Source organism: Podarcis cretensis (assembly GCF_951804945.1).
Source record: "Podarcis cretensis genome assembly, chromosome: 17".
NCBI classification, from domain to species: domain Eukaryota; kingdom Metazoa; phylum Chordata; class Lepidosauria; order Squamata; family Lacertidae; genus Podarcis; species Podarcis cretensis.
The window spans coordinates 40192056-40210649 of record NC_137187.1 but is presented as its reverse complement, the minus strand read 5'-3'; the positions used below and the strand labels follow the sequence as shown (position 1 = coordinate 40210649).

The 18594-nt window shown below is 46.6% G+C and overlaps 1 protein-coding gene across 2 annotated transcripts; it reads right to left on the bottom strand.

Moving 5' to 3' along the window:
- Positions 1-326: 326 nt before the first annotated feature.
- AVPR2 (arginine vasopressin receptor 2) lies at positions 327-6665 on the bottom strand. 2 transcript variants are annotated; one of them, XM_079958903.1, is made up of 3 exons: positions 6398-6665; positions 2483-3338; positions 327-920 (listed from the first exon to the last, which is right to left on the bottom strand). In XM_079958903.1, exons 2-3 carry the CDS (start codon positions 3330-3332, stop codon positions 718-720), a joined length of 1053 nt encoding a protein of 350 aa, XP_079815029.1. In that variant the 5' UTR covers positions 3333-3338; positions 6398-6665; the 3' UTR covers positions 327-717. The 2 variants fall into 2 exon arrangements, with proteins under 2 accessions (XP_079815029.1, XP_079815028.1); XM_079958902.1 differs by having other exon boundaries at positions 6414-6665.
- Between the last annotated feature and the right edge of the window lie 11929 nt (positions 6666-18594).

The window sequence follows — 18594 nt, the reverse complement described above, 5'->3', positions numbered from 1 at the left end:
AACAGCAGGTTTACTGGGCAAAGCTGTGGGACAAATGCAAAACTATTTGGACCTGTGCCTCAAAAGCACAAGAGAAATGGGAAGCCACTCAGACCTGTGTCTTCTCAGCATGAAACAAGCAGAAGTGTGGATGAGCCCTAAGTCAGGTTCCTTAATTTCAGCAGGTAGGAACTAGCTCTGGATACTAGCGGCCTCCTCACCATCATGGTGTCCAGGAGGCAGCTGCCTTCTTTTGCTCTGTGCTAGGGCTGCCCCTTCTAAGCATGAAAAAGTGCAAATCCTACAAAAGATTAGGATGTTTCACTTAAAAAGGCTGCAGTGTGGCTTGGTCTAGCCCAGCCTCCCCCAACCTGGTGCCTTCCAGATGTTTTAGGCTGCAACTCCCACCTGCCCCACCCAGCACAGCTGGGGTTGTAGCCTAAAACATGTGCATGACACCAGGGTTGGGAAAGGCATTGCTTTACAGGTTCCAGAGGGGACTGAAAACAATGGTCTTCCGGCCATCCTAAGTGCCCCTGTGTCCTTGGAGCCGGCTTCTCTGTTAAGCTGGGCATCTTTCCACCCTATGGAGCTGGCTGGTGAGAGAGTGGCACTCCTCTTTGGGGGTTTCTTTTGCTTCCACCTTTCTGGCCAAGCCCCAGTGCCTTTGAAGCCACCATTCAGCAGAAGGAACATATTCCTTGCTAGGTGCACCATTGGTGTTAGTGGCGCTCTGGCTCAGGAAAGGGCATCCCGTCCCAGGGAGAAGCTGGCCGTGAAGGTGGAGTCCTCATGCAGGGAACTAATCTGCTGACGGGCCAGTCTGGGACAGAAGATTTGTCGCAGCTCACCCGAAATACTGCTGCTAAAGGTGGCGTAGACCCAGGGGTTGGTGCAGCTGTTGAGACTGGCGAGGAGCATCAGGAGGGTGAAAGCTGGACCTGGAGAGGAGAAAAGGAGCAAGGCTCAGCCTGGGAATTGCAAGAGCTCAGCCATGGGACATGCTCTGGAAGACAAATAATAAAGGCAAGGGCACCTCTGAGAATAGATAGAGTGCAGTTCTCCCAACACTGGGTAACCACAGCCTGCTCACATGTTTGGGGGCTTCCAGGGGAGGCGATGTCGTTCCCAAAGAGACCTCATATATCCCTAGCTGAAAACCATTGTTCTCCTATAGGGAAGAAATGTGATCCTGTGTGGGATTATCTCCACCCATCTCTCCACTGGCAGGAAGTAAAACCTTGGGGGCTGAGACAACCCCCTCCAGTTCTATTCCCCGCCAGCTCCACTGCAGGATGTATTGCACTTGCACCATAGTTTTGCTGGTGGCTTTAACTGGTTTGTGAACCATCTTGCTATTTCTTCTCAAAATGAAAAGCAGCATATAAATTCCTTTTAATCCTTCTCCCCCTCCTTATCCTTGTTTGTCCCCAACTCCCAATGGAGGGTCCAGTAGGACTGTCTGTATTAGGCATAGAACTGAAGTAATATGAGTCCATATGCTGTGCTTAAATTTCATTCACAGATAATGGAATTCACTACAGTGCATGCAAAGTGCCCACCCTGCCACCCGCCTTTTGCCATGTCATGATTTACACTGAGCCCATGAAATATTATTGCAGGAATCTTTGGTCATGGAGCAGTGAGATAAGAGAATAGGAGGCAGCAGGTAGGTTCCTAGACCACAAATGGGATCCAGCTGGCCAGGCTGAAACTCTGGAGCTTGTTTCAGGCCCCAGCTGCAGGCTGACAGTCATCTCCACAGCTGGCCACGGGGAGTCCTTGATCTGGATCATGATAGTGGTGCTTAGCCCCCGACCGTTTTCCCAATCATTTCCCAAAGCTGGAGGAAAGTGCGGGGGGGGGGCATTGAAGTCCCTCCCTGCCATGCTGTGGTCTGGATTGGCAGGGTGTGTAGCTGTGTGTGTGCTTATTTCTTTTAAAGAGTAAGCAATGCTTTTATATATGTGAAAAATAGCCTGTAGTTTGGATCCACAGTTGTAAACAGAAGGAAGTAAAGAGTGGCTGACTTTTAAAAAAGCAAGAGAAATAGTGCCCTAGCTGTAACCTTGAACTTTCATGTGCCCTTGTTCTGCTGCTCAGCATACAGTAAGAAGGAAGGAGGAGGAAGGTGCTTTTAAGGACTCATCCACTCTTACCATTTGCCCCGTGCTTTCTAGGCACAGCTGCACACTTTCCTGCTCATGGTCCAAGTGCTTTCTTTTTTTGCCCTGCCATTTCCCCCAGGAAAACACACTCTTTAATGCTGAATTGAAAGAAACAGCAGTTCAGGTTTGGGGTGAATTGCAGTTTGTTCCAATATTATGGTAAAGAGGGGGGGTTGTTTTTTGGGGGGGAGGAGGGGAAGCACTTGGATCCATACCTGAAAAGCCCAGATCTGTGCCCAGAAATGTGGGGCAAATGTTTGTGTGGATTGAAATGCTGTGGTGGATGCCAGTTTTGTAGTCTGGAACCTGACACCCTATGCTGCTGCACGACTCACCATCTAGCGGGGCCTGAGGATCCCACACAGACCACAGCTGGACTAGGAAAAAGGGGGCCCAGCAGAACACATAGATAAGCACAATGGCTAGGGTCATCTTTGCAGTCTTGGACACAGCCCCGGAAATGGGGGATTGCCCCTGCTGACTATCCCGGCCCCGCAATGCTCCTTCTGGCCCCAGGCGCAGGCTGCGGTGGACCTCACGGAAAATCATGGCCTGGCAGGTAGCAATGAAGAAAGTGGGGAAGATGAAGACCATCAGAGTCACCCACGTGACGTAAGCCTGAACTCCCCAGGGCTCTGCAAAGTGAGCCCAGCACTCGTGGGCTCCGCTGGGCAGCTTGGTTTTGGAGAAGATGAAGAGCTGTGGGAGGCTTAGGAGGAAGGATGCGGTCCATGCCGCCACCACCAGGCGATGCCAGCTGGCTGGGCCCTTCCGGAAAGCCAGCATGGGCCGGCAGATGGCTCGGTGGCGGTCATAAGTCATGGCCACAATGACGTAGGAAGAGGCAAACATGCCAACCACCTGCAAGTACTTGATGGCGCGGCACAAGACATCCGGGCCCTGGAAGCGGTCGGTGATGTCCCAGATGAGCTGCGGCAGCACCTGGAAGAGCGCCACGGTCAGGTCGGCCAGGCAGAGGTGGCAGATGAAGCGGTGCATGGGGCTGGCCCGGCGAGTGCGGCGGTAGAGGGCTCCCAGCACCAGCCCATTGCTCAGAGTGGCTAGCAGGAAGATGGAGGCCAAGATGGCGATTTCCACTTGGGCTAGAGCGTTGTCCCGGTCGTCAGATAGAGGGAGGGAGGTGTTGGAGGTGGGGACAGGCAGCGTGGAAGAGGCGTTGAGCATTTGCTTCTGCAGAAGGTAAGAGGGTGAATAGGAGGGGAGAACATCCAAACAACGTTATGGTATACACCCATTAATCCAACTGCCGTGCCACTCAGCACTTCAAAGGCAAACACAGGGATGAAACACAGACACGTGATTAAATGATGCACTGCTGCAACTCAAGGGTACACAGGGATGGAATCAAGGGCAGGATATTAGTCTGGTTTATTGCGATATAAGTTTTTTTGGAGACAGCACTTACTTCGCCAACATAGTGCCCTCTAGAAGTTTTGGACTACAAGTCCCATCATCCTTTGCCAAGATGATGGGTGTTGTGGTGCATGCAGAATCTGAATTCATCAACTCAGAATCATAAACAGAGAGCAATTATAACAATACCTAAATAGGAAAGGGCAAATCTGCCAACTTCAGGTTCCCTCTACTTTTCATTTTCTCAGTTGTAGCAGTCTGCTACACTTCCACATCAGTGTGTGATTTTTTTAAAGGTCCTTGTGAAAATTCATTGGCATTTTAATGTGAATTTCTCTTAAGATATAGAGTCTTTTATGCAACTTAGCCTAGTATACACATTTCAGCAAAGCAATTTCCCCTAATGCAACAGATTTCTGCATGTTATTTTAATATTTGCACTTGTATGCACACTTTGCCCTAGCATGTGCATTTTAGTACCCAGAACATGGCCAGAGAATAGCACTGCAAAATTTGAGGAAGTGTGAATTTTGAAGGGTGGCTGTGTTTTGGTTCAGAAAATGTGAAGTAGGCAAGTCCACCTTAAATGGGAACTGAATCAAATGCCTCCCCCATTGCTATCCCAAAATCACTGCTGCCCCATAGCAGCTGAGCTAGCCTGTCTCCATGCCTGCCGGGGCTCTCAGCACAGTCTCCCATCCATCCCGGTATCCCATATCAGCTCTCCTGCAGGTCAGGGACAGAATGTTTGGACACTCCTGGTGGTACAGCAACCATTCTCTTCAGGCTTCCGACACCAGCTGCCTTGACCTCATCAACTGCGAATGGCATGCTTTTCATATTTGACAGATTAAAAAAAACAACAATAAAAACCCAGCTCAGGTGTTTTACTGAAAGTTGGTATTGTAACGGCTGCCATGTTTTGTTTGCATGGGTTGTTTGCTAACAATCAGGGATGGTTGACTGATGTTTCCTCAGCGGGAGCTAATGGCTGGGGATGTTTCCTGAATGCGCAATTGATCAGCAGGGTGGGAACGGAGCCCAATGCACTGTGTGTGTGTGTGTGTGTGTGTGTGTGTGTGTGTGTGACTATGACCAGAGAAAATCAGAACTGGCCCTGACTGGAATTCAACTGTTGCTCTTGGGAAATCTGACACAGGATTAGCCTGCTGTTTAACACTGTGTGAACACTAAGAGTCTGAAATGCATGGGGCTTGTTCTCCACCCCAGAATTCCTTTGTTCACATCACTTTGCGATACTGGCACGCTACCCCAAGAGTGCAAAGGGAAGCTCTATGACTGCTCTCCATACACAGCAGAGGGGGGTACAGAGAGTGAACTGTACAAGGAGTGGGGGTCTTGACTGCCTCCCCTCCTCAATGTCTCCACGCCCCATTGTGGGGCATTTGTTTACCTGTGTGTGCACTATTTTTTATCAATATTTGGGATGAACATTTTCACATACAAAACTTCCACAAAAGTAGAATTCTTAAAAATTCTAGTGTGTGGCCCTAAGCCCTACCAGTTGCCCATTGGTAAAGCAGAAAGGGACAAAAATCTGCATTTTTAAATAATACGTCCCCCCAGCTCAGCATTTTGGCACAAATGTCTTCTAATTTTTCCGTGCAATTTTGCCTAAGAAACACATTTTTTGCAAACCAACTGCATTTTATATATAATTTTAACTAATAAATGCTTTTTGGTCACATTATGCTAAAATATGCATGGCTGTAGACATTACTTGGCTGGAGAACCGCACTGCAAAATTAATAGAAGTGTGCATTTCAAAGGATGGTTGTGTCTTGGAACACACAAATTTGGTAGGTTTAACTTTGAAAGATAACATAAATTGAATTCCCCCTGCCCGTTACAAGCCACCTTAGAGGCGACTGGGCCAGGGGTGCCAACTTGAATAAAATTGGGGGGGGGGGCTAAGTAAGCCCTGTCTTGCATAACTGATCACTTGATGTGGTGCACACACAACTGCTGAATGACAATACCCATCAAATACCCTAGGAGTTGGATCCTATGCACTGGGCAATGTGAACAGGTGGTTTTCCCTGGCAAATGTTCATAATTTCCTAGGGAAATGCAGCAGCATATGAATGGACACGGCTAAGTTGGAGACAGCAAGTGATGGCATTTCTCCCCCAGCCCTTCACCTTGCAGATACATAGATCAACTGCTTCCTTCAAGTCTGATGGTACCCCCATGTCAAAGAGGATACCATGTAGCTGCTGCCTTGCAAGGAGTCAGACATCGTCAGTCCATCCAGCCCAGTCCTGCCTATCCAACTGGTAGCTCTCCAAGGTCACAGGCAGCACAGATATCCATCAACCAGAGAAGCCAGGGATTGAGCCTGGGACACTCTGCATGCAACACAATTGCATTATCCCACTCTTTTCCCCACAAGCAACCGGCTCCTCCACAACTTCCCCCAGATGTAGTTATAATTCATTTGCACTTGGGGGCAGAGTGTTCACCAAACACCTAATTCTACAGATGCTGATGAAGAGATCCTGCTTCCAAGGCAGTCAGCATCATCTGGCCAGCCAGACATGTGACAAAGTCCTGGTTTATCATGCCCCACAAGTCAGGTCTCACCATTGCCTGCTATACTGTTAACTTGCCTCACAGTAAGGTTGTTTCTGTAGCAGAGTAAAAGTGGTTTGAGGTTTTCTCTACAATCAAGCAATATAGAAATTTTATGAAATTAATAATGAATAAATAAAAGCAGAGGGTGGGGTGTGAGGAGCTAGAGGCATTGCAGGAGTGCCCAGTGGAATAAAATGAGGGTGCGTGGGGCAGACAGTGGGGCTGGACTCTCACCGAGAACAAAAATGCAAGAGCAAACTTGGGCCACCTTGGTGCGTTACCTGTTCAAGCAGTTACCTGGTCATCCATGCTCAGAGCATCAGCTGGCAAGTAGCTTCAGAGGCGAAACCTCACCATGTTTGCTGCCCACAGCTTGTTTGCAGAACCCACCAGGGAAAGAGAAGCTGTGGTCCATTCAAAGAGATGCTGGATACATCCCTCTGAGAGGCATCTCCTGAAGCCCTCCGAGTTTTCTCTCCTGAATCTTGGCAGTGAGGATGCTGCAATGCTCCTCTCAGGGAGAAAGTTGGTGAGAAAGTCCGTGCCTGAGTCTTGGGTAGCTAGGAGGGAGGGAGGGAGGGGCAGAGGAAGGGAGGGGGCCAGTGAAGGGGAGAGGGCCAGTTGAGCCGCCTTTTTCCCACCCCCTGGGCAACACAGCTGACAGAACTTGACCCAGTGCCAAACACACTGACTCTGCAATGGGTGGATTCTCTCTAGAGGGAAGGAGGACCCTACAGGAAACAGGAGAAGTGCTGGTGGACGATCACGCCACCAAATGTGTGACCAGTTGGGTCACAACATGGACCTCAGTGCCAACTTCACCCCAATTCTGTGTTTGGAAACCTCAACATCCAGAATGGTTTGGCTTTCGTGTGAATGTATTGGGCCTCCTAGGACCAAAGCGTTCTACCTCCAAGCCCCTCATGCTCTAACCAGTAAGACTCCACTTTCCTTCCAGGGCCTGTGCATTTTATGACCCACACATTGTGTAGGCCTGACCTAAGGCCATCGCCTTCTTTTCTGGCAAACCTTGGTGTGTGCACACTTTGGCTTTTAGCAGCTCCATGACAGACAGGAAATCAGAGGGAAAGGCCACACCTGCTGAATGCTCTGCCTGCTCCATGCAGCTATTAAAGGCAAAGGAGTCCAAAGTAGGAACCGAATGCTAACTTGGATAGAAGCAAGAAGCCCTGGATTACCAATCTAACGTGTACACATGTGCTGCTCCCCAAGCTCTACTTTAAAGGAATGAAGTTCCTTCCTTTCTTTTCCACATCAGTTGGCACCTTATCGGACAAGGGGTTATGGGGCAGAGAGATTGTATCACCACTCCAGGCCTGAAAATCTCACTTTGGGTAACATGGGAGAGATTCCAGTTGCACCTTCTAAGCCACAGCTTGGTTCATAGTGTTATTTAGGTGTATGGTGGGGGCCGGGAGCTCCCTAAACCCAAGAAATAAATGAATGACAGAATCTAGATAATATCTGGCATTCTGTGTACCCTCCAACATTCCTCAGGTGAAAATAGGGACATTTCCTCCACCACTACACCAACGGGACATCGCACACAGGCCCTCCAACATTCTGAAAAAAACCCTTAACCCCAATTGTATTTTATTTTATTCTTTGGTAGATTTACAAAAAGAAAAACACACACCATTAAATACATTTCAGAAAGGAGCAAGATTATATTCAGGGGGCCCTTCCTTCTGCCTGCCCCTCAGAGCCAGCGTGTCATGTGAGGCTGGGCCTCAGGGGTGGCAGCCTCTCCTCTTCCTCCTCGCCTGCTCTCCCACGGGACGAGAGGAAGTGCAGACAAGCCCTTTGTCTCCTGAGGTTGCCACCTTTTTCTTGGCCTTTTGGACTACAACTCCCAAGACATCTGGAAAGCCCCAAGTTGAAGATTGTCCTAAGTCAAGGATGGGGAACCAGCTGCTGTTGGACTACAGTACCCAATCCATTGCGCCATGACCATTGGCCATGCTAGCTTGGACTGATGGTAGTTGGGGTCCAGCAACATCCAGAGGGTCCCCTGCTCCAAGCACCTCCTGAAATTCTGCCCTTCCCTTGCTCCCCACCCCCAGCATTCCCCCAACCCTCTTCTCAGTCCTATCCCTTTTATGGCCTTGTTGAGAGCCGGGAGGGGCAGGGTTGAGAGGAGTGGGCAGCCGGCCAGTGTCTTGTGTGTATGTTCCCACTTTATCTGCAGAACATAATTTATGCAACTCAGGGTAGGTCCTGGCCAACTGGCAGAGGAGAAGCAATTCAGAAAATTGGACAGCACACTAGCCTCCCAGTCCTCAGCACTTGACCCTTGATGTACCAGAGTCCTCCTGCCCTGATCTGCTTCATTCTAGAGGCCTGAAACAAGCTCCTTCGCCTCCCCAACCTCCCCCTCCTTAGAAGTACTAGGGGGCTTCCAGATGTTCTGTTTTCATTTGTCCTGACTGCTTTGTCCAAAGCTGGCATGGAAGTGATGCCATGCCTGCTGTTCACTGGGCATCCTATCTGCCTTGTTTGGATTCAGGGCCCCTGTGTGCTTATGATTCTACTCCCAAGAAGTGAGGTGACCTCTCCTCCCTCAGTTAGTCATGCTTGATGCAGTTCTTACATCTATGTTTGTGTTATGTTTTTGCTTTTATTGTATTGCCCTGCTTATGGGAGCCCATGGCTACATTTACAAATGGGCACCACACACTCATGTTGCAACTGAGCCCACACACAGCCTAGCTGACGGGCTACCATAGAAATGCTTTTTTCAGCAGAAGGAGGGGCAGGGGCACCAGGTGCCCATATTGGCAGTCCTTGATATTTGTTGTATATATATGGTGTATATGGGCTGTATGGAGTGCAAGGGGAGGGGTTGTACGTCTGGTGGGGGAGATGTCATGCTCCACCTGAGGCAATTCATCCACCTTTGGTCCCCACTCTGCATTCAGCTCTCACCTGTGGCTCCTGGAAGCTGTCAGCATATAACAATGACCACATCCTAGGAAACAGCTTTGACTGGCTGGCAAATCCAGGTGAGGGTAGCTGATGGGTCTCAAACCCTTGGTGAGGAGACAGGCTCTGGCAGAATGAGTGGACAAGACCAATAGTGGGTTCAATGGTCAAGAAGGCAGTTTCTATATGTGCTGTAAAGGGAAGTGAGGAGTAGATGGGGCTCGTCCACCAGGAAAGGTGGCCTTGTGGGATATCTTGGGGGGAAGAAAAGGCTCAGGACAAACCCTACACAAATCAGGAGTGGAGTCCCTAAGATGGTTGGATGGCGCTTTGTACGCCTCCTTCTGGCAACTCCTTCAGCCAAGCTGGTGCCTAATGTTTTGCTCTGCTTTCCTTTGGACCACATCAGCGAGGCCAAGAGGGGGTCTGGTCGTCTGGGCAGCCCAGGACCACCATACACACTGCTCAGGCTTGTGCCCTGGAAATGTCATTTCAGTGCTGCTAATGCAGTGTTTTGGCTTCACCCGCAGAGGTGCACTCCACTGTCTATTAAAACAGATGGATGCCGGTATCAAACACACACACACACACACACACACACACACACAAAACTTAAGTTCCTTCCAGTGATGTAATGGGCATCACAGACCAACTAATAAAGCAGAATTCATCGCAAAATATTGGAAGACACAAGATCTACCCACCCGGGAAGAATGGCAGATGAAGTTGATGGACTGCATGGAATTGGCGGAACTGACTGGCAGAATCCGAGACCAGGGAGAAAAGTCGGTGGAAGAAGACTGGAAAAAGTTTAAAGACTATTTACGGAAATACTGTAAAATTAATGAATGTTAGAAAAATGTTGGAATGAAGTTATATGGCTTTAGTAGAAATGTTATAAGGAATTAAGGACAAATAGATTAATAGAGTATTAAAGGGAAAATAAGGTTAAAATGTGTTAAGATAATTATAGGATTAAAAATAGAGGAAGATAGAAAGGAATTGCTGAAAGAATTAATAGAAGTGGAATACAAAAAGGGAGGTGTGAGGAGGTCACGGAAATAAGGGAATGAAAGATAAATGTCATAGACCAAATGGAGCAAACAGCACGCAGACCTAGTGGTGGGAGGAAAAAATCCTTAAATAAGAGACACGGGGCAATGATTAATGGATTTCAATGTCTGTACACTAATGCGCAAAGCATGGGAAATAAACAAGATGAGCTTGAGCTCTTGGTACAGCAAACTAAATATGACATAATAGGCATCACTGAAACCTGGTGGGATAAGTCCCACGACTGGAATGTAATAATGGAGGGATACAATCTATTTCAGAGAAGCAGACCAGACCAGACAAGAAAGGAGGAGGAATGGCGTTATATGTCAGGGATGTGTATACCTGTGATGAGATCCATGATTCAGAACCTCAAAGCCAAAGTGAGAGCATTTGGGTCAAAATTAAGGGAGAGAAGAATAACCGGGACCTCATTGTGGGAGTTTACTATAGATCCCCAAGCCAAACGGAGGACATAGATGATGCCTTCCTGGAACAGATGGCCAAGCATGCAAAAGGAAGGGAGATAGTAGTAATGGGGGACTTCAATTACCCGGATATTTGTTGGATGTCAAACTCAGCCAAGAGCATAAGGTCAAACAGATTCCTCACTGGCCTTGCAGACAACTTCATTGTCCAGAAAGTGGGAGAAGCAACAAGAGGAACAGCCATTTTAGATCTGGTCCTAACCAATGTTGATGACCTGGTTAGTGGGGTAGAAGTGGAAGGATCATTAGGCGCGAGTGATCATGCTCTTCTGAAGTTTACCATACAGCGGAAAGGAGCAGCCAAGCATACTAGGACTCAATTTCTTGACTTTAAGAAAGCCGACTTCATAAAACTTAGGGAAGTGGTGGGTGAGATCCCATGGACAGTAGTACTAAAAGGAAAGGGAGTTCATGATGGCTGGGAGTTTGTTAAGAGGGAGATGGTAAAAGCACAACTTCAGGCAATACCAATGGGACGGAAACATGGAAGGTGCCTAAAGAAGCCAGGGTGGCTATCTAAAGAACTTTTAACTGAGTTAAGATTAAAAAAGGATGTGTACAAAAAATGGAAAAGGGGGGAAACCACCAAAGAGGAATTCAAACAAATAGCCAGCACATGTAGACACAAAGTCAGAAAAGCTAAAGCACAGAATGAACTCAGGCTTGCTAGAGAGGTTAAAAGCAACAAAAAAGGCTTTTATGGGTATGTTCGTAGCAAAAGGAAGAACAAAGAAACAGTGGGGTCACTCAGAGGAGAAGATGGTGAAATGCAAACAGGGGACACAGAAAGGGCTGAACTCCTCAATGCCTTCTTTGCCTCAGTCTTCTCCGATAAAGAAAACAATGCCCGACCTGAAGAATTTGGAGCAAATGATTCAGCAGAGGAAACACAGCCCAGAATAACTAAGGAGATAGTACAAGAATACTTGGCTAGTTTAGATGTATTCAAGTCTCCAGGGCCAGATGAACTGCATCCAAGAGTATTAAAAGAACTGGCAGATGTGATCTCAGAACCACTGGCAGTCATCTTTGAGAATTCCTGGAGAACAGGCGAAGTCCCGGCAGACTGGAGGAGGGCAAATGTTGTCCCTATTTTCAAAAAGGGGAAAAGAGAGGACCCAAATAATTACCGCCTAGTCAGTCTGACATCAATACCAGGGAAGATTCTGGAGCAGATCATTAAGCAAACAGTCTATGAGCACCTAGAAAGGAATACTGTGATCACCAATAGTCAGCATGGATTTCTGAAAAATAAGTCATGTCAGACTAACCTGATCTCGTTTTTTGACAGAATTACAAGCCTGGTAGATGAAGGGAACGCAGTGGATGTAGCCTACCTTGATTTCAGCAAGGCATTTGACAAGGTGCCCCATGATATTCTTGTAAAGAATCTGGTAAAATGTGGACTTGACTATGCTACCACTCAGTGGATTTGTAACTGGCTGACTGACCGAACCCAAAGGGTGCTCATCAATGGTTCCTCTTCATCCTGGAGAAGAGTGACTAGTGGGGTGCCACAGGGTTCTGTCTTGGGCCCCGTCTTATTCAACATCTTTATCAACGACTTGGATGATGGACTCAAGGGCATCCTGATCAAATTTGCAGATGACACCAAACTGGGAGGGGTGGCTAACACCCCAGAGGACAGGATCACACTTCAAAACGACCTTGACAGATTAGAGAACTGGGCCAAAACAAACAAGATGAATTTTAACAGGGAGAAATGTAAAGTATTGCACTTGGGCAAAAAAAATGAGAGGCACAAATACAAGATGGGGGACACCTGGCTTGAGAGCAGTACATGTGAAAAGGATCTAGGAGTCTTGGTTGACCACAAACTTGACATGAGCCAAGAGTGTGACGCGGCAGCTAAAAAAGCCAATGCAGTTCTGGGCTGCATCAATAGGAGTATAGCATCTAGATCAAGGGAAGTAATAGTGCCACTGTATTCTGCTCTGGTCAGACCTCACCTGGAGTACTGTGTCCAGTTCTGGGCACCACAGTTCAAGAAGGACACTGACAAACTGGAACGTGTCCAGAGGAGGGCAACCAAAATGGTCAAAGGCCTGGAAACGATGCCTTATGAGGAACGACTAAGGGAGCTGGGCATGTTTAGCCTGGAGAAGAGGAGGTTAAGGGGTGATATGATAGCCATGTTCAAATATATAAAAGGATGTCACATAGAGGAGGGAGAAAGGTTGCTTTCTGCTGCTCCAGAGAAGCAGACACGGAGCAATAGTTCCAAACTACAAGAAAGAAGATTCCACCTAAACATTAGGAAGAACTTCCTGACAGTAAGAGCTGTTCGACAGTGGAATTTGCTGCCAAGGAGTGTGGTGGAGTCTCCTTCTTTGGAGGTCTTTAAGCAGAGGCTTGACAACCATATGTCAGGAGTGCTCTGATGGTGTTTCCTGCTTGGCAGGGGGTTGGACTCGATGGCCCTTGTGGTCTCTTCCAACTCTATGATTCTATGATTCTATGAAACTATTTGATGTGTCTTAAATTGTGTTTGCTTTGTTAGTTTAATGTTAGTGTTTTGTTAGTGTAATGTATAGTTGTTGTGTTTTTTTGTATTGTATTGTATTGTGTTGTATTGTATTGTATGGTTTTTATTTTTTGTAGTGTGTAAATTGTGTAAATTGTTGGAAAAGGTAATAAATAGTATTTTTTAAAAAAAATAAAAATAAAGCAGAATTCATGTGTGGAAGGTCCAGTATAAATCCACCATCAATGCTATCATTTGTCAGTGATATGTGGCAGAATAAAAAGGTAAAGGTAAAGGACCCCTGACAGTTAAGTCCAGTCGCAGACGACTCTGGGGTTGTGGTGCTCATCTCGCTTTACAGGCTGAGGGAGATGGTGTTTGTCCACAGACAGTTTTTCCGGGTCATGTGGCCAGCATGTGGTGCAACAGAACACCGAAACCAGAGCAGCGCACGGAAACGTCATTTACCTTCCCGCTGGAGCGGTACCTATTTATCTACTTGCACTTTTTTGTGTGTGTGCTTTCGAACTGCTAGGTTGGCAGGAGCTGGGACCAAGCAATGGGAGCTCACCCCGTCGCGGGGATTCGAACCGCTGACCTTCTGATCGGCAAGCCCAAGAGGCTCAGTGCTTTAGACTGCAGCACCACCCATGTCCCCATGTAGCAGAATACACCTGCAGAAAAACAAAACAATCCCCTCAGCAGTCTGGAAGGGCCCGAAAAGACAGTTCTGGTATTAAGCGGTATACAAATATATGAAATAGATAAATAAATGCTGGTTAATGAGGACTCGCTGACTCAGTCCCCCAATACTCATTTTCCTCCTGAATTGTGGGGTAGGGCCTTTTGGGGAGAGCTGGAAGGCAAAAGGAAGGCTGAGCAGTCCTCTCTCCTGCTCAGAAGTTCTCCCTTGGAGTTGCACCACCATTGGCAGTAGGACATAGCGTGACAAATGCAGGATGAGGAGGAAACCAGCAAGCGTTGCTCTGCCTTTAGTTGCAATGCGGAAACTCAAGCAGTAGATTTCCAAAATGTTAAGGAGGCTTTTAAAGTTTGAGAGCCCTGTAGGAGATCTGTATATTTCAGGCTGCCCTCTCCCAGGGACGCTGGCTGCCGGCTGTCACCGGCTTCACTGAACACATGGAATCCCCATTAAAACAATTTCCTCATCTTTCACCTGTTTAATCTCTCATTCACCGCACTCAGTAGATACAGATCACCCTGAAGGGTTATCCATTTTCTCACAACGTACTCCTTTGACAGCCTTGAAGGTTCCTAGCAAGGCGCAGCCTCCTGTAGCATGGCTCAGTCCTCAATTTAAGTTTAAATAAAATAACAAAAAATAGACACATACACAGAGAAGAGCTAGCAGCGGCCTCCAGGTTCAGGCGCAGTATACCTTGGAGCAGGGCTGGTTCAAAGTCTTAGGGACCCTCAGCAAAGTTTTTGCTCTATGTCAGTGGGTCCTGCCAGAGACAGCGGGAGGCAGCACCAGTGCAATCCATGCTGTGCAGCTTAAAGCAGTCACCATTTAAATTTCCCACCACGTCCCTGGCATGCATTAGTAGACCAAGGGTTGCTCGCTACTGCAAAAGAGGAATGTCCTCTGTAAAGCAGGGCACATGGCCACTGTAGGCCAAGGACCAGAATGGTTTATTTCAAGGTTTGGCAACTGGGCGCAACAAGATGTCTTTGGTCTGCTCTCATTCTCTCTCTCTCTCTCTCTCTCTCTCTCTCTCTCACACACACACACACACACACACACACAGTGCCTCCAGACTGCCAGTATTTTGGCGAAGGGATTCAAGCACATCCCTGAGAACTTTAGGTTTGCACCCTTAAATTGGATTAAAGGCTCTGTAGCTCTAGCATAGGAAATCTACTTTTTCCAAAACAAACAAACACCCACAGATAGGCTTTTCACAGTTTAGATTGAAAGGAGCATGAAAATGCATTGAAAAGTGTTGAGTGAGCAAACGACTAACAGAAAGAGATGTAAACACCCCCAAGCAAATCAGGATAAATGCAGAACAAATATTCATTGTCATATAATCAGCCTACCAACATCCTGAGTGTTGTTCTTTGCCTGCTTCATTCCCAAGCTTGTAACCAGTGAGACGCTTACTGTTGTCTGGGAGCCTCACCCTGCAATAGCCCATTCCCTGGAGCACTTGCCCAGCCGGCAGCTCATCATGCCTGCCTCCTGCTGATTCCTTACTGAACTTTGCAGCCTGCTTTGGTGGGGACACTTTGCCAAAGTCCCCCTAAGAAATGGCGCCAGCCTTGTTCCAAAGAATACCTGGAGGGTCCATTCAGACTTCATGTCCAGTGCCATTAATAGACTCTCTTCTCCATGAATCTGTCTCTTTAAAAAAAGCATGGCGGGGGTTATCACCACACCTGGGCACTTATGGGCTGGATGGACTAACACTCAGCATCTCCTTATTCTTCCAACCCCAACTTTCCTTTTCCATTCACTGTTCACTGTGGAAGATGGTGCAGCAATAAAACTGCTAGCACATTTGCAAAGCTAAGCAGTGTCTGGTATGGTTTCAGATTGGATGGGGGAGCGTGTGTTAAGATCCCTGCATTGCAGGGGGTTGGACAAGATGACCCTCAGGCACAGCTGTCAACTTTTCCCTTTTCTTGCGAAGAATCCTATTCGGAATAAGGGAATTCCCCTTTAAAAAAGGGAAACGTTGACAGCTATGCCCTCAGGGTCCCTTCCAACTCTACAATTCCAGGGTTCTATGATTCTAAGTGGTGCCCCTGGAAAACTGCATTTGGCTTGAGCACCACAATGGTCCAAGCAAGGACTGCAAATGGTTTGGTTCCCTGGTGGGCCAGTAAACAGGGAGCGATAATCATTCCCTGATGCCGATGATAGGAGGAGGCATGAAATTTCCTGGCATAAAGCTATTATCTCACCGCAAAAGTTTCTGAACTTCAGAAAGATTGGAGGAAAGCTCTAGAGTAGCAACAAACAGTTGCAGCTATGGGAAAGTCATATGTTTGTGCCTTGCGGGTGGCCACTGTCAGAAATTGTGTAGGATCATAAAATTTTAGGGTTGGGAGGGACCTTAGAGGTCGTTTAGTCAACCCTTCTGCTTAATGCTGGATCTGCAATGCCTGCAATGCAAGATGCAACTACAGCATCCCTGGCAGCTTCCCCCAAAGAATCCTGGGAGCTGTAGTTTCTTAAGGGTGCTGAGAGTTGCTTGGAGATCCCCATACTTGTCACAGAGCTACAATTCCCAGAGTTTCCTGGGAAGAGAGGTTGACTGTTAAACCACTCTGGGCATTGTAACCCTGTGAAGGAAATAGGGGTTTACTAACTATTCTCAGCACCCTTAACAAGCTACAGCTCCCAGGTTTCTTTGAGGGAAGCCATGACTGCTTAAAGTAATGCAATAATGCTTTAAATGTATAGTGCCGATGTAGGGCTGCCGTACGTCTGTAATTTCTTGGCCATATCTAGAATACCGCAGTGAGCAGCAGAAATCAGTTAAATGTTCAGGGGAAATCTGGATGTATGGGGAAACTAAAGAAAGCTCAACAGCTTTTCTGTCTGGATTTTCACTGTTTGAAATATGGCAACCCCACGGCCTAAATAGTCTGAGCAGACTCAGCAGTTTCTAGTAAGGTGAGGCAAGTGGACCACTACTCTACATCTTTTGTTGTTGTTGTTGTTATTTAGTCGTTTAGTCGATCTTACGCCATAATAAATAGGTGAATCCTTAGGACGCCACTTCACAAGGCTCTTTACTCACTTCCAGGCAAGCTGTTTATTGAGCACACATCCTGATTTGTTTGTAAAACAAATGTGGGGAATTTCTATGACAACCACTGTTTATCACACATTCATTCTGATTTGTTTGTGCAGTTATAAAACATCACATCTGTTAAGTTGTGGGTTGACATAGCAGACGACACAGCGATTTCTCCAAGTAGCTCTTTATTTTGTAAGCTGGAATAGAACTGACTGCAAACAGCTCAGCCGGCCTGCTTTTAAACAGCTCAGCCGGCCTGCTTTTCAACCTGTTCGACATGCCTGCTGTATACATAGAAATGTAAGACTGTTGTCACCCTGCAGTTCACATTGCCACCAATAGATGGCCACGCACAGTACAATGGGATGGTGGAGCAGCAGGCAGGCAGCCCAGGGAAGCCACAGATGAACAGCAAGGACAGGCTGAGGTAGCTCCGCTGCCACCATGCACCTCACACCAACACTGCCATTTTGAATAATATTTATTCAGGTTTTAAAACATTACAACAGAAAAAACAGAAAACACAATACCAAAAAAAACCAAACAAGACATTTCCAAGAAAAAATACAAAAAAGGAAAAAGAAAAAAACAGATAAAAAGGGAGGGGGAAATAATTAGAAAATACATACAATCAAAACAGGAAAAAAAACACAAGTTAAACCTTTACATAATTTTTTTTCTATGACTTATTTCCTTGACCTCCTCACACCTCCCCTCTTTGTTTTCTAGTTCAAATAGATATTTCAGCAAATCCTTCATCTTTATTTTTATCCTAATAATTTATCTTAATATACTGTAATTTTCCATTCTCTCTTTCACCAATTAACCATCCACTTTTACTTTATTTAATCTTATTTCTCATTAAAACTGATATATTTAAACCTATTCTCTTAAGACATTTCCCCTAGGGTCATAAAAATTCCATTCCACGATTTCTCCATCTCTCATTAAAAACAATTTTTTTAAAAAAATTCTCAATATATACACTTTAAATTCCCAATTTTCTTTCACCGTCCCCCCTCCCCGGTCTCGGCTCCTGCCAGCAGTTCCATCGGCTTACAACAGTCCATCAACCTGGAGATCTCAAATCTGAGGCTCTTAAGTCTTTTTCATGTCCCATCTGTCGATCTTCTTGATAGTCTTTAATATTAAGAAACAGTTCTCGGGGGGGGGGGGGCTCCAACCCAACGATGGTCATATTCCTTCTTATCAAGTCTGCCAGATTTCCATAATTAAAGATAGGGCCCATAAGGTATTCCCAATCTTGTTTCACACTTCTTCCGAGTCCAAAGGCCCCAGAAACTTCGGTCCCCTCCTGGCTCAAATTCATATCCCAAAAGTCATTTGATCCCCACATAGGGTGATCTTTCCACTTTTCATTTTCCAAATCAAGCCAGGCTCCCATCTCCAAAAACTGGCTTCTCCTAATTACAATCATGTAAGGCCTCAACTTGTAATCCTCCAATTGTCTCTATAGGGTTAAAGCTCCCCCTTTAACAACAACTTTCTCCTTCTCTGGTTCTTCAATTTGTTCAATTGAGAAAGATTCTTGTTGACTTCTTTACTGATGCCTACTTTTGTTCCCAAGATATCAACGCTGGTAACCATGGCATCTATCTGTTCATGCAGCTTTCCCAACAGATTAAATGTCCTATTCAATTCAAGCGTAACTTTTTTCTCCACCGACATCCTTGAAATGTCCAAGGTCAAAGCTAATTTCTCAGAGTTTTTATCTTTAG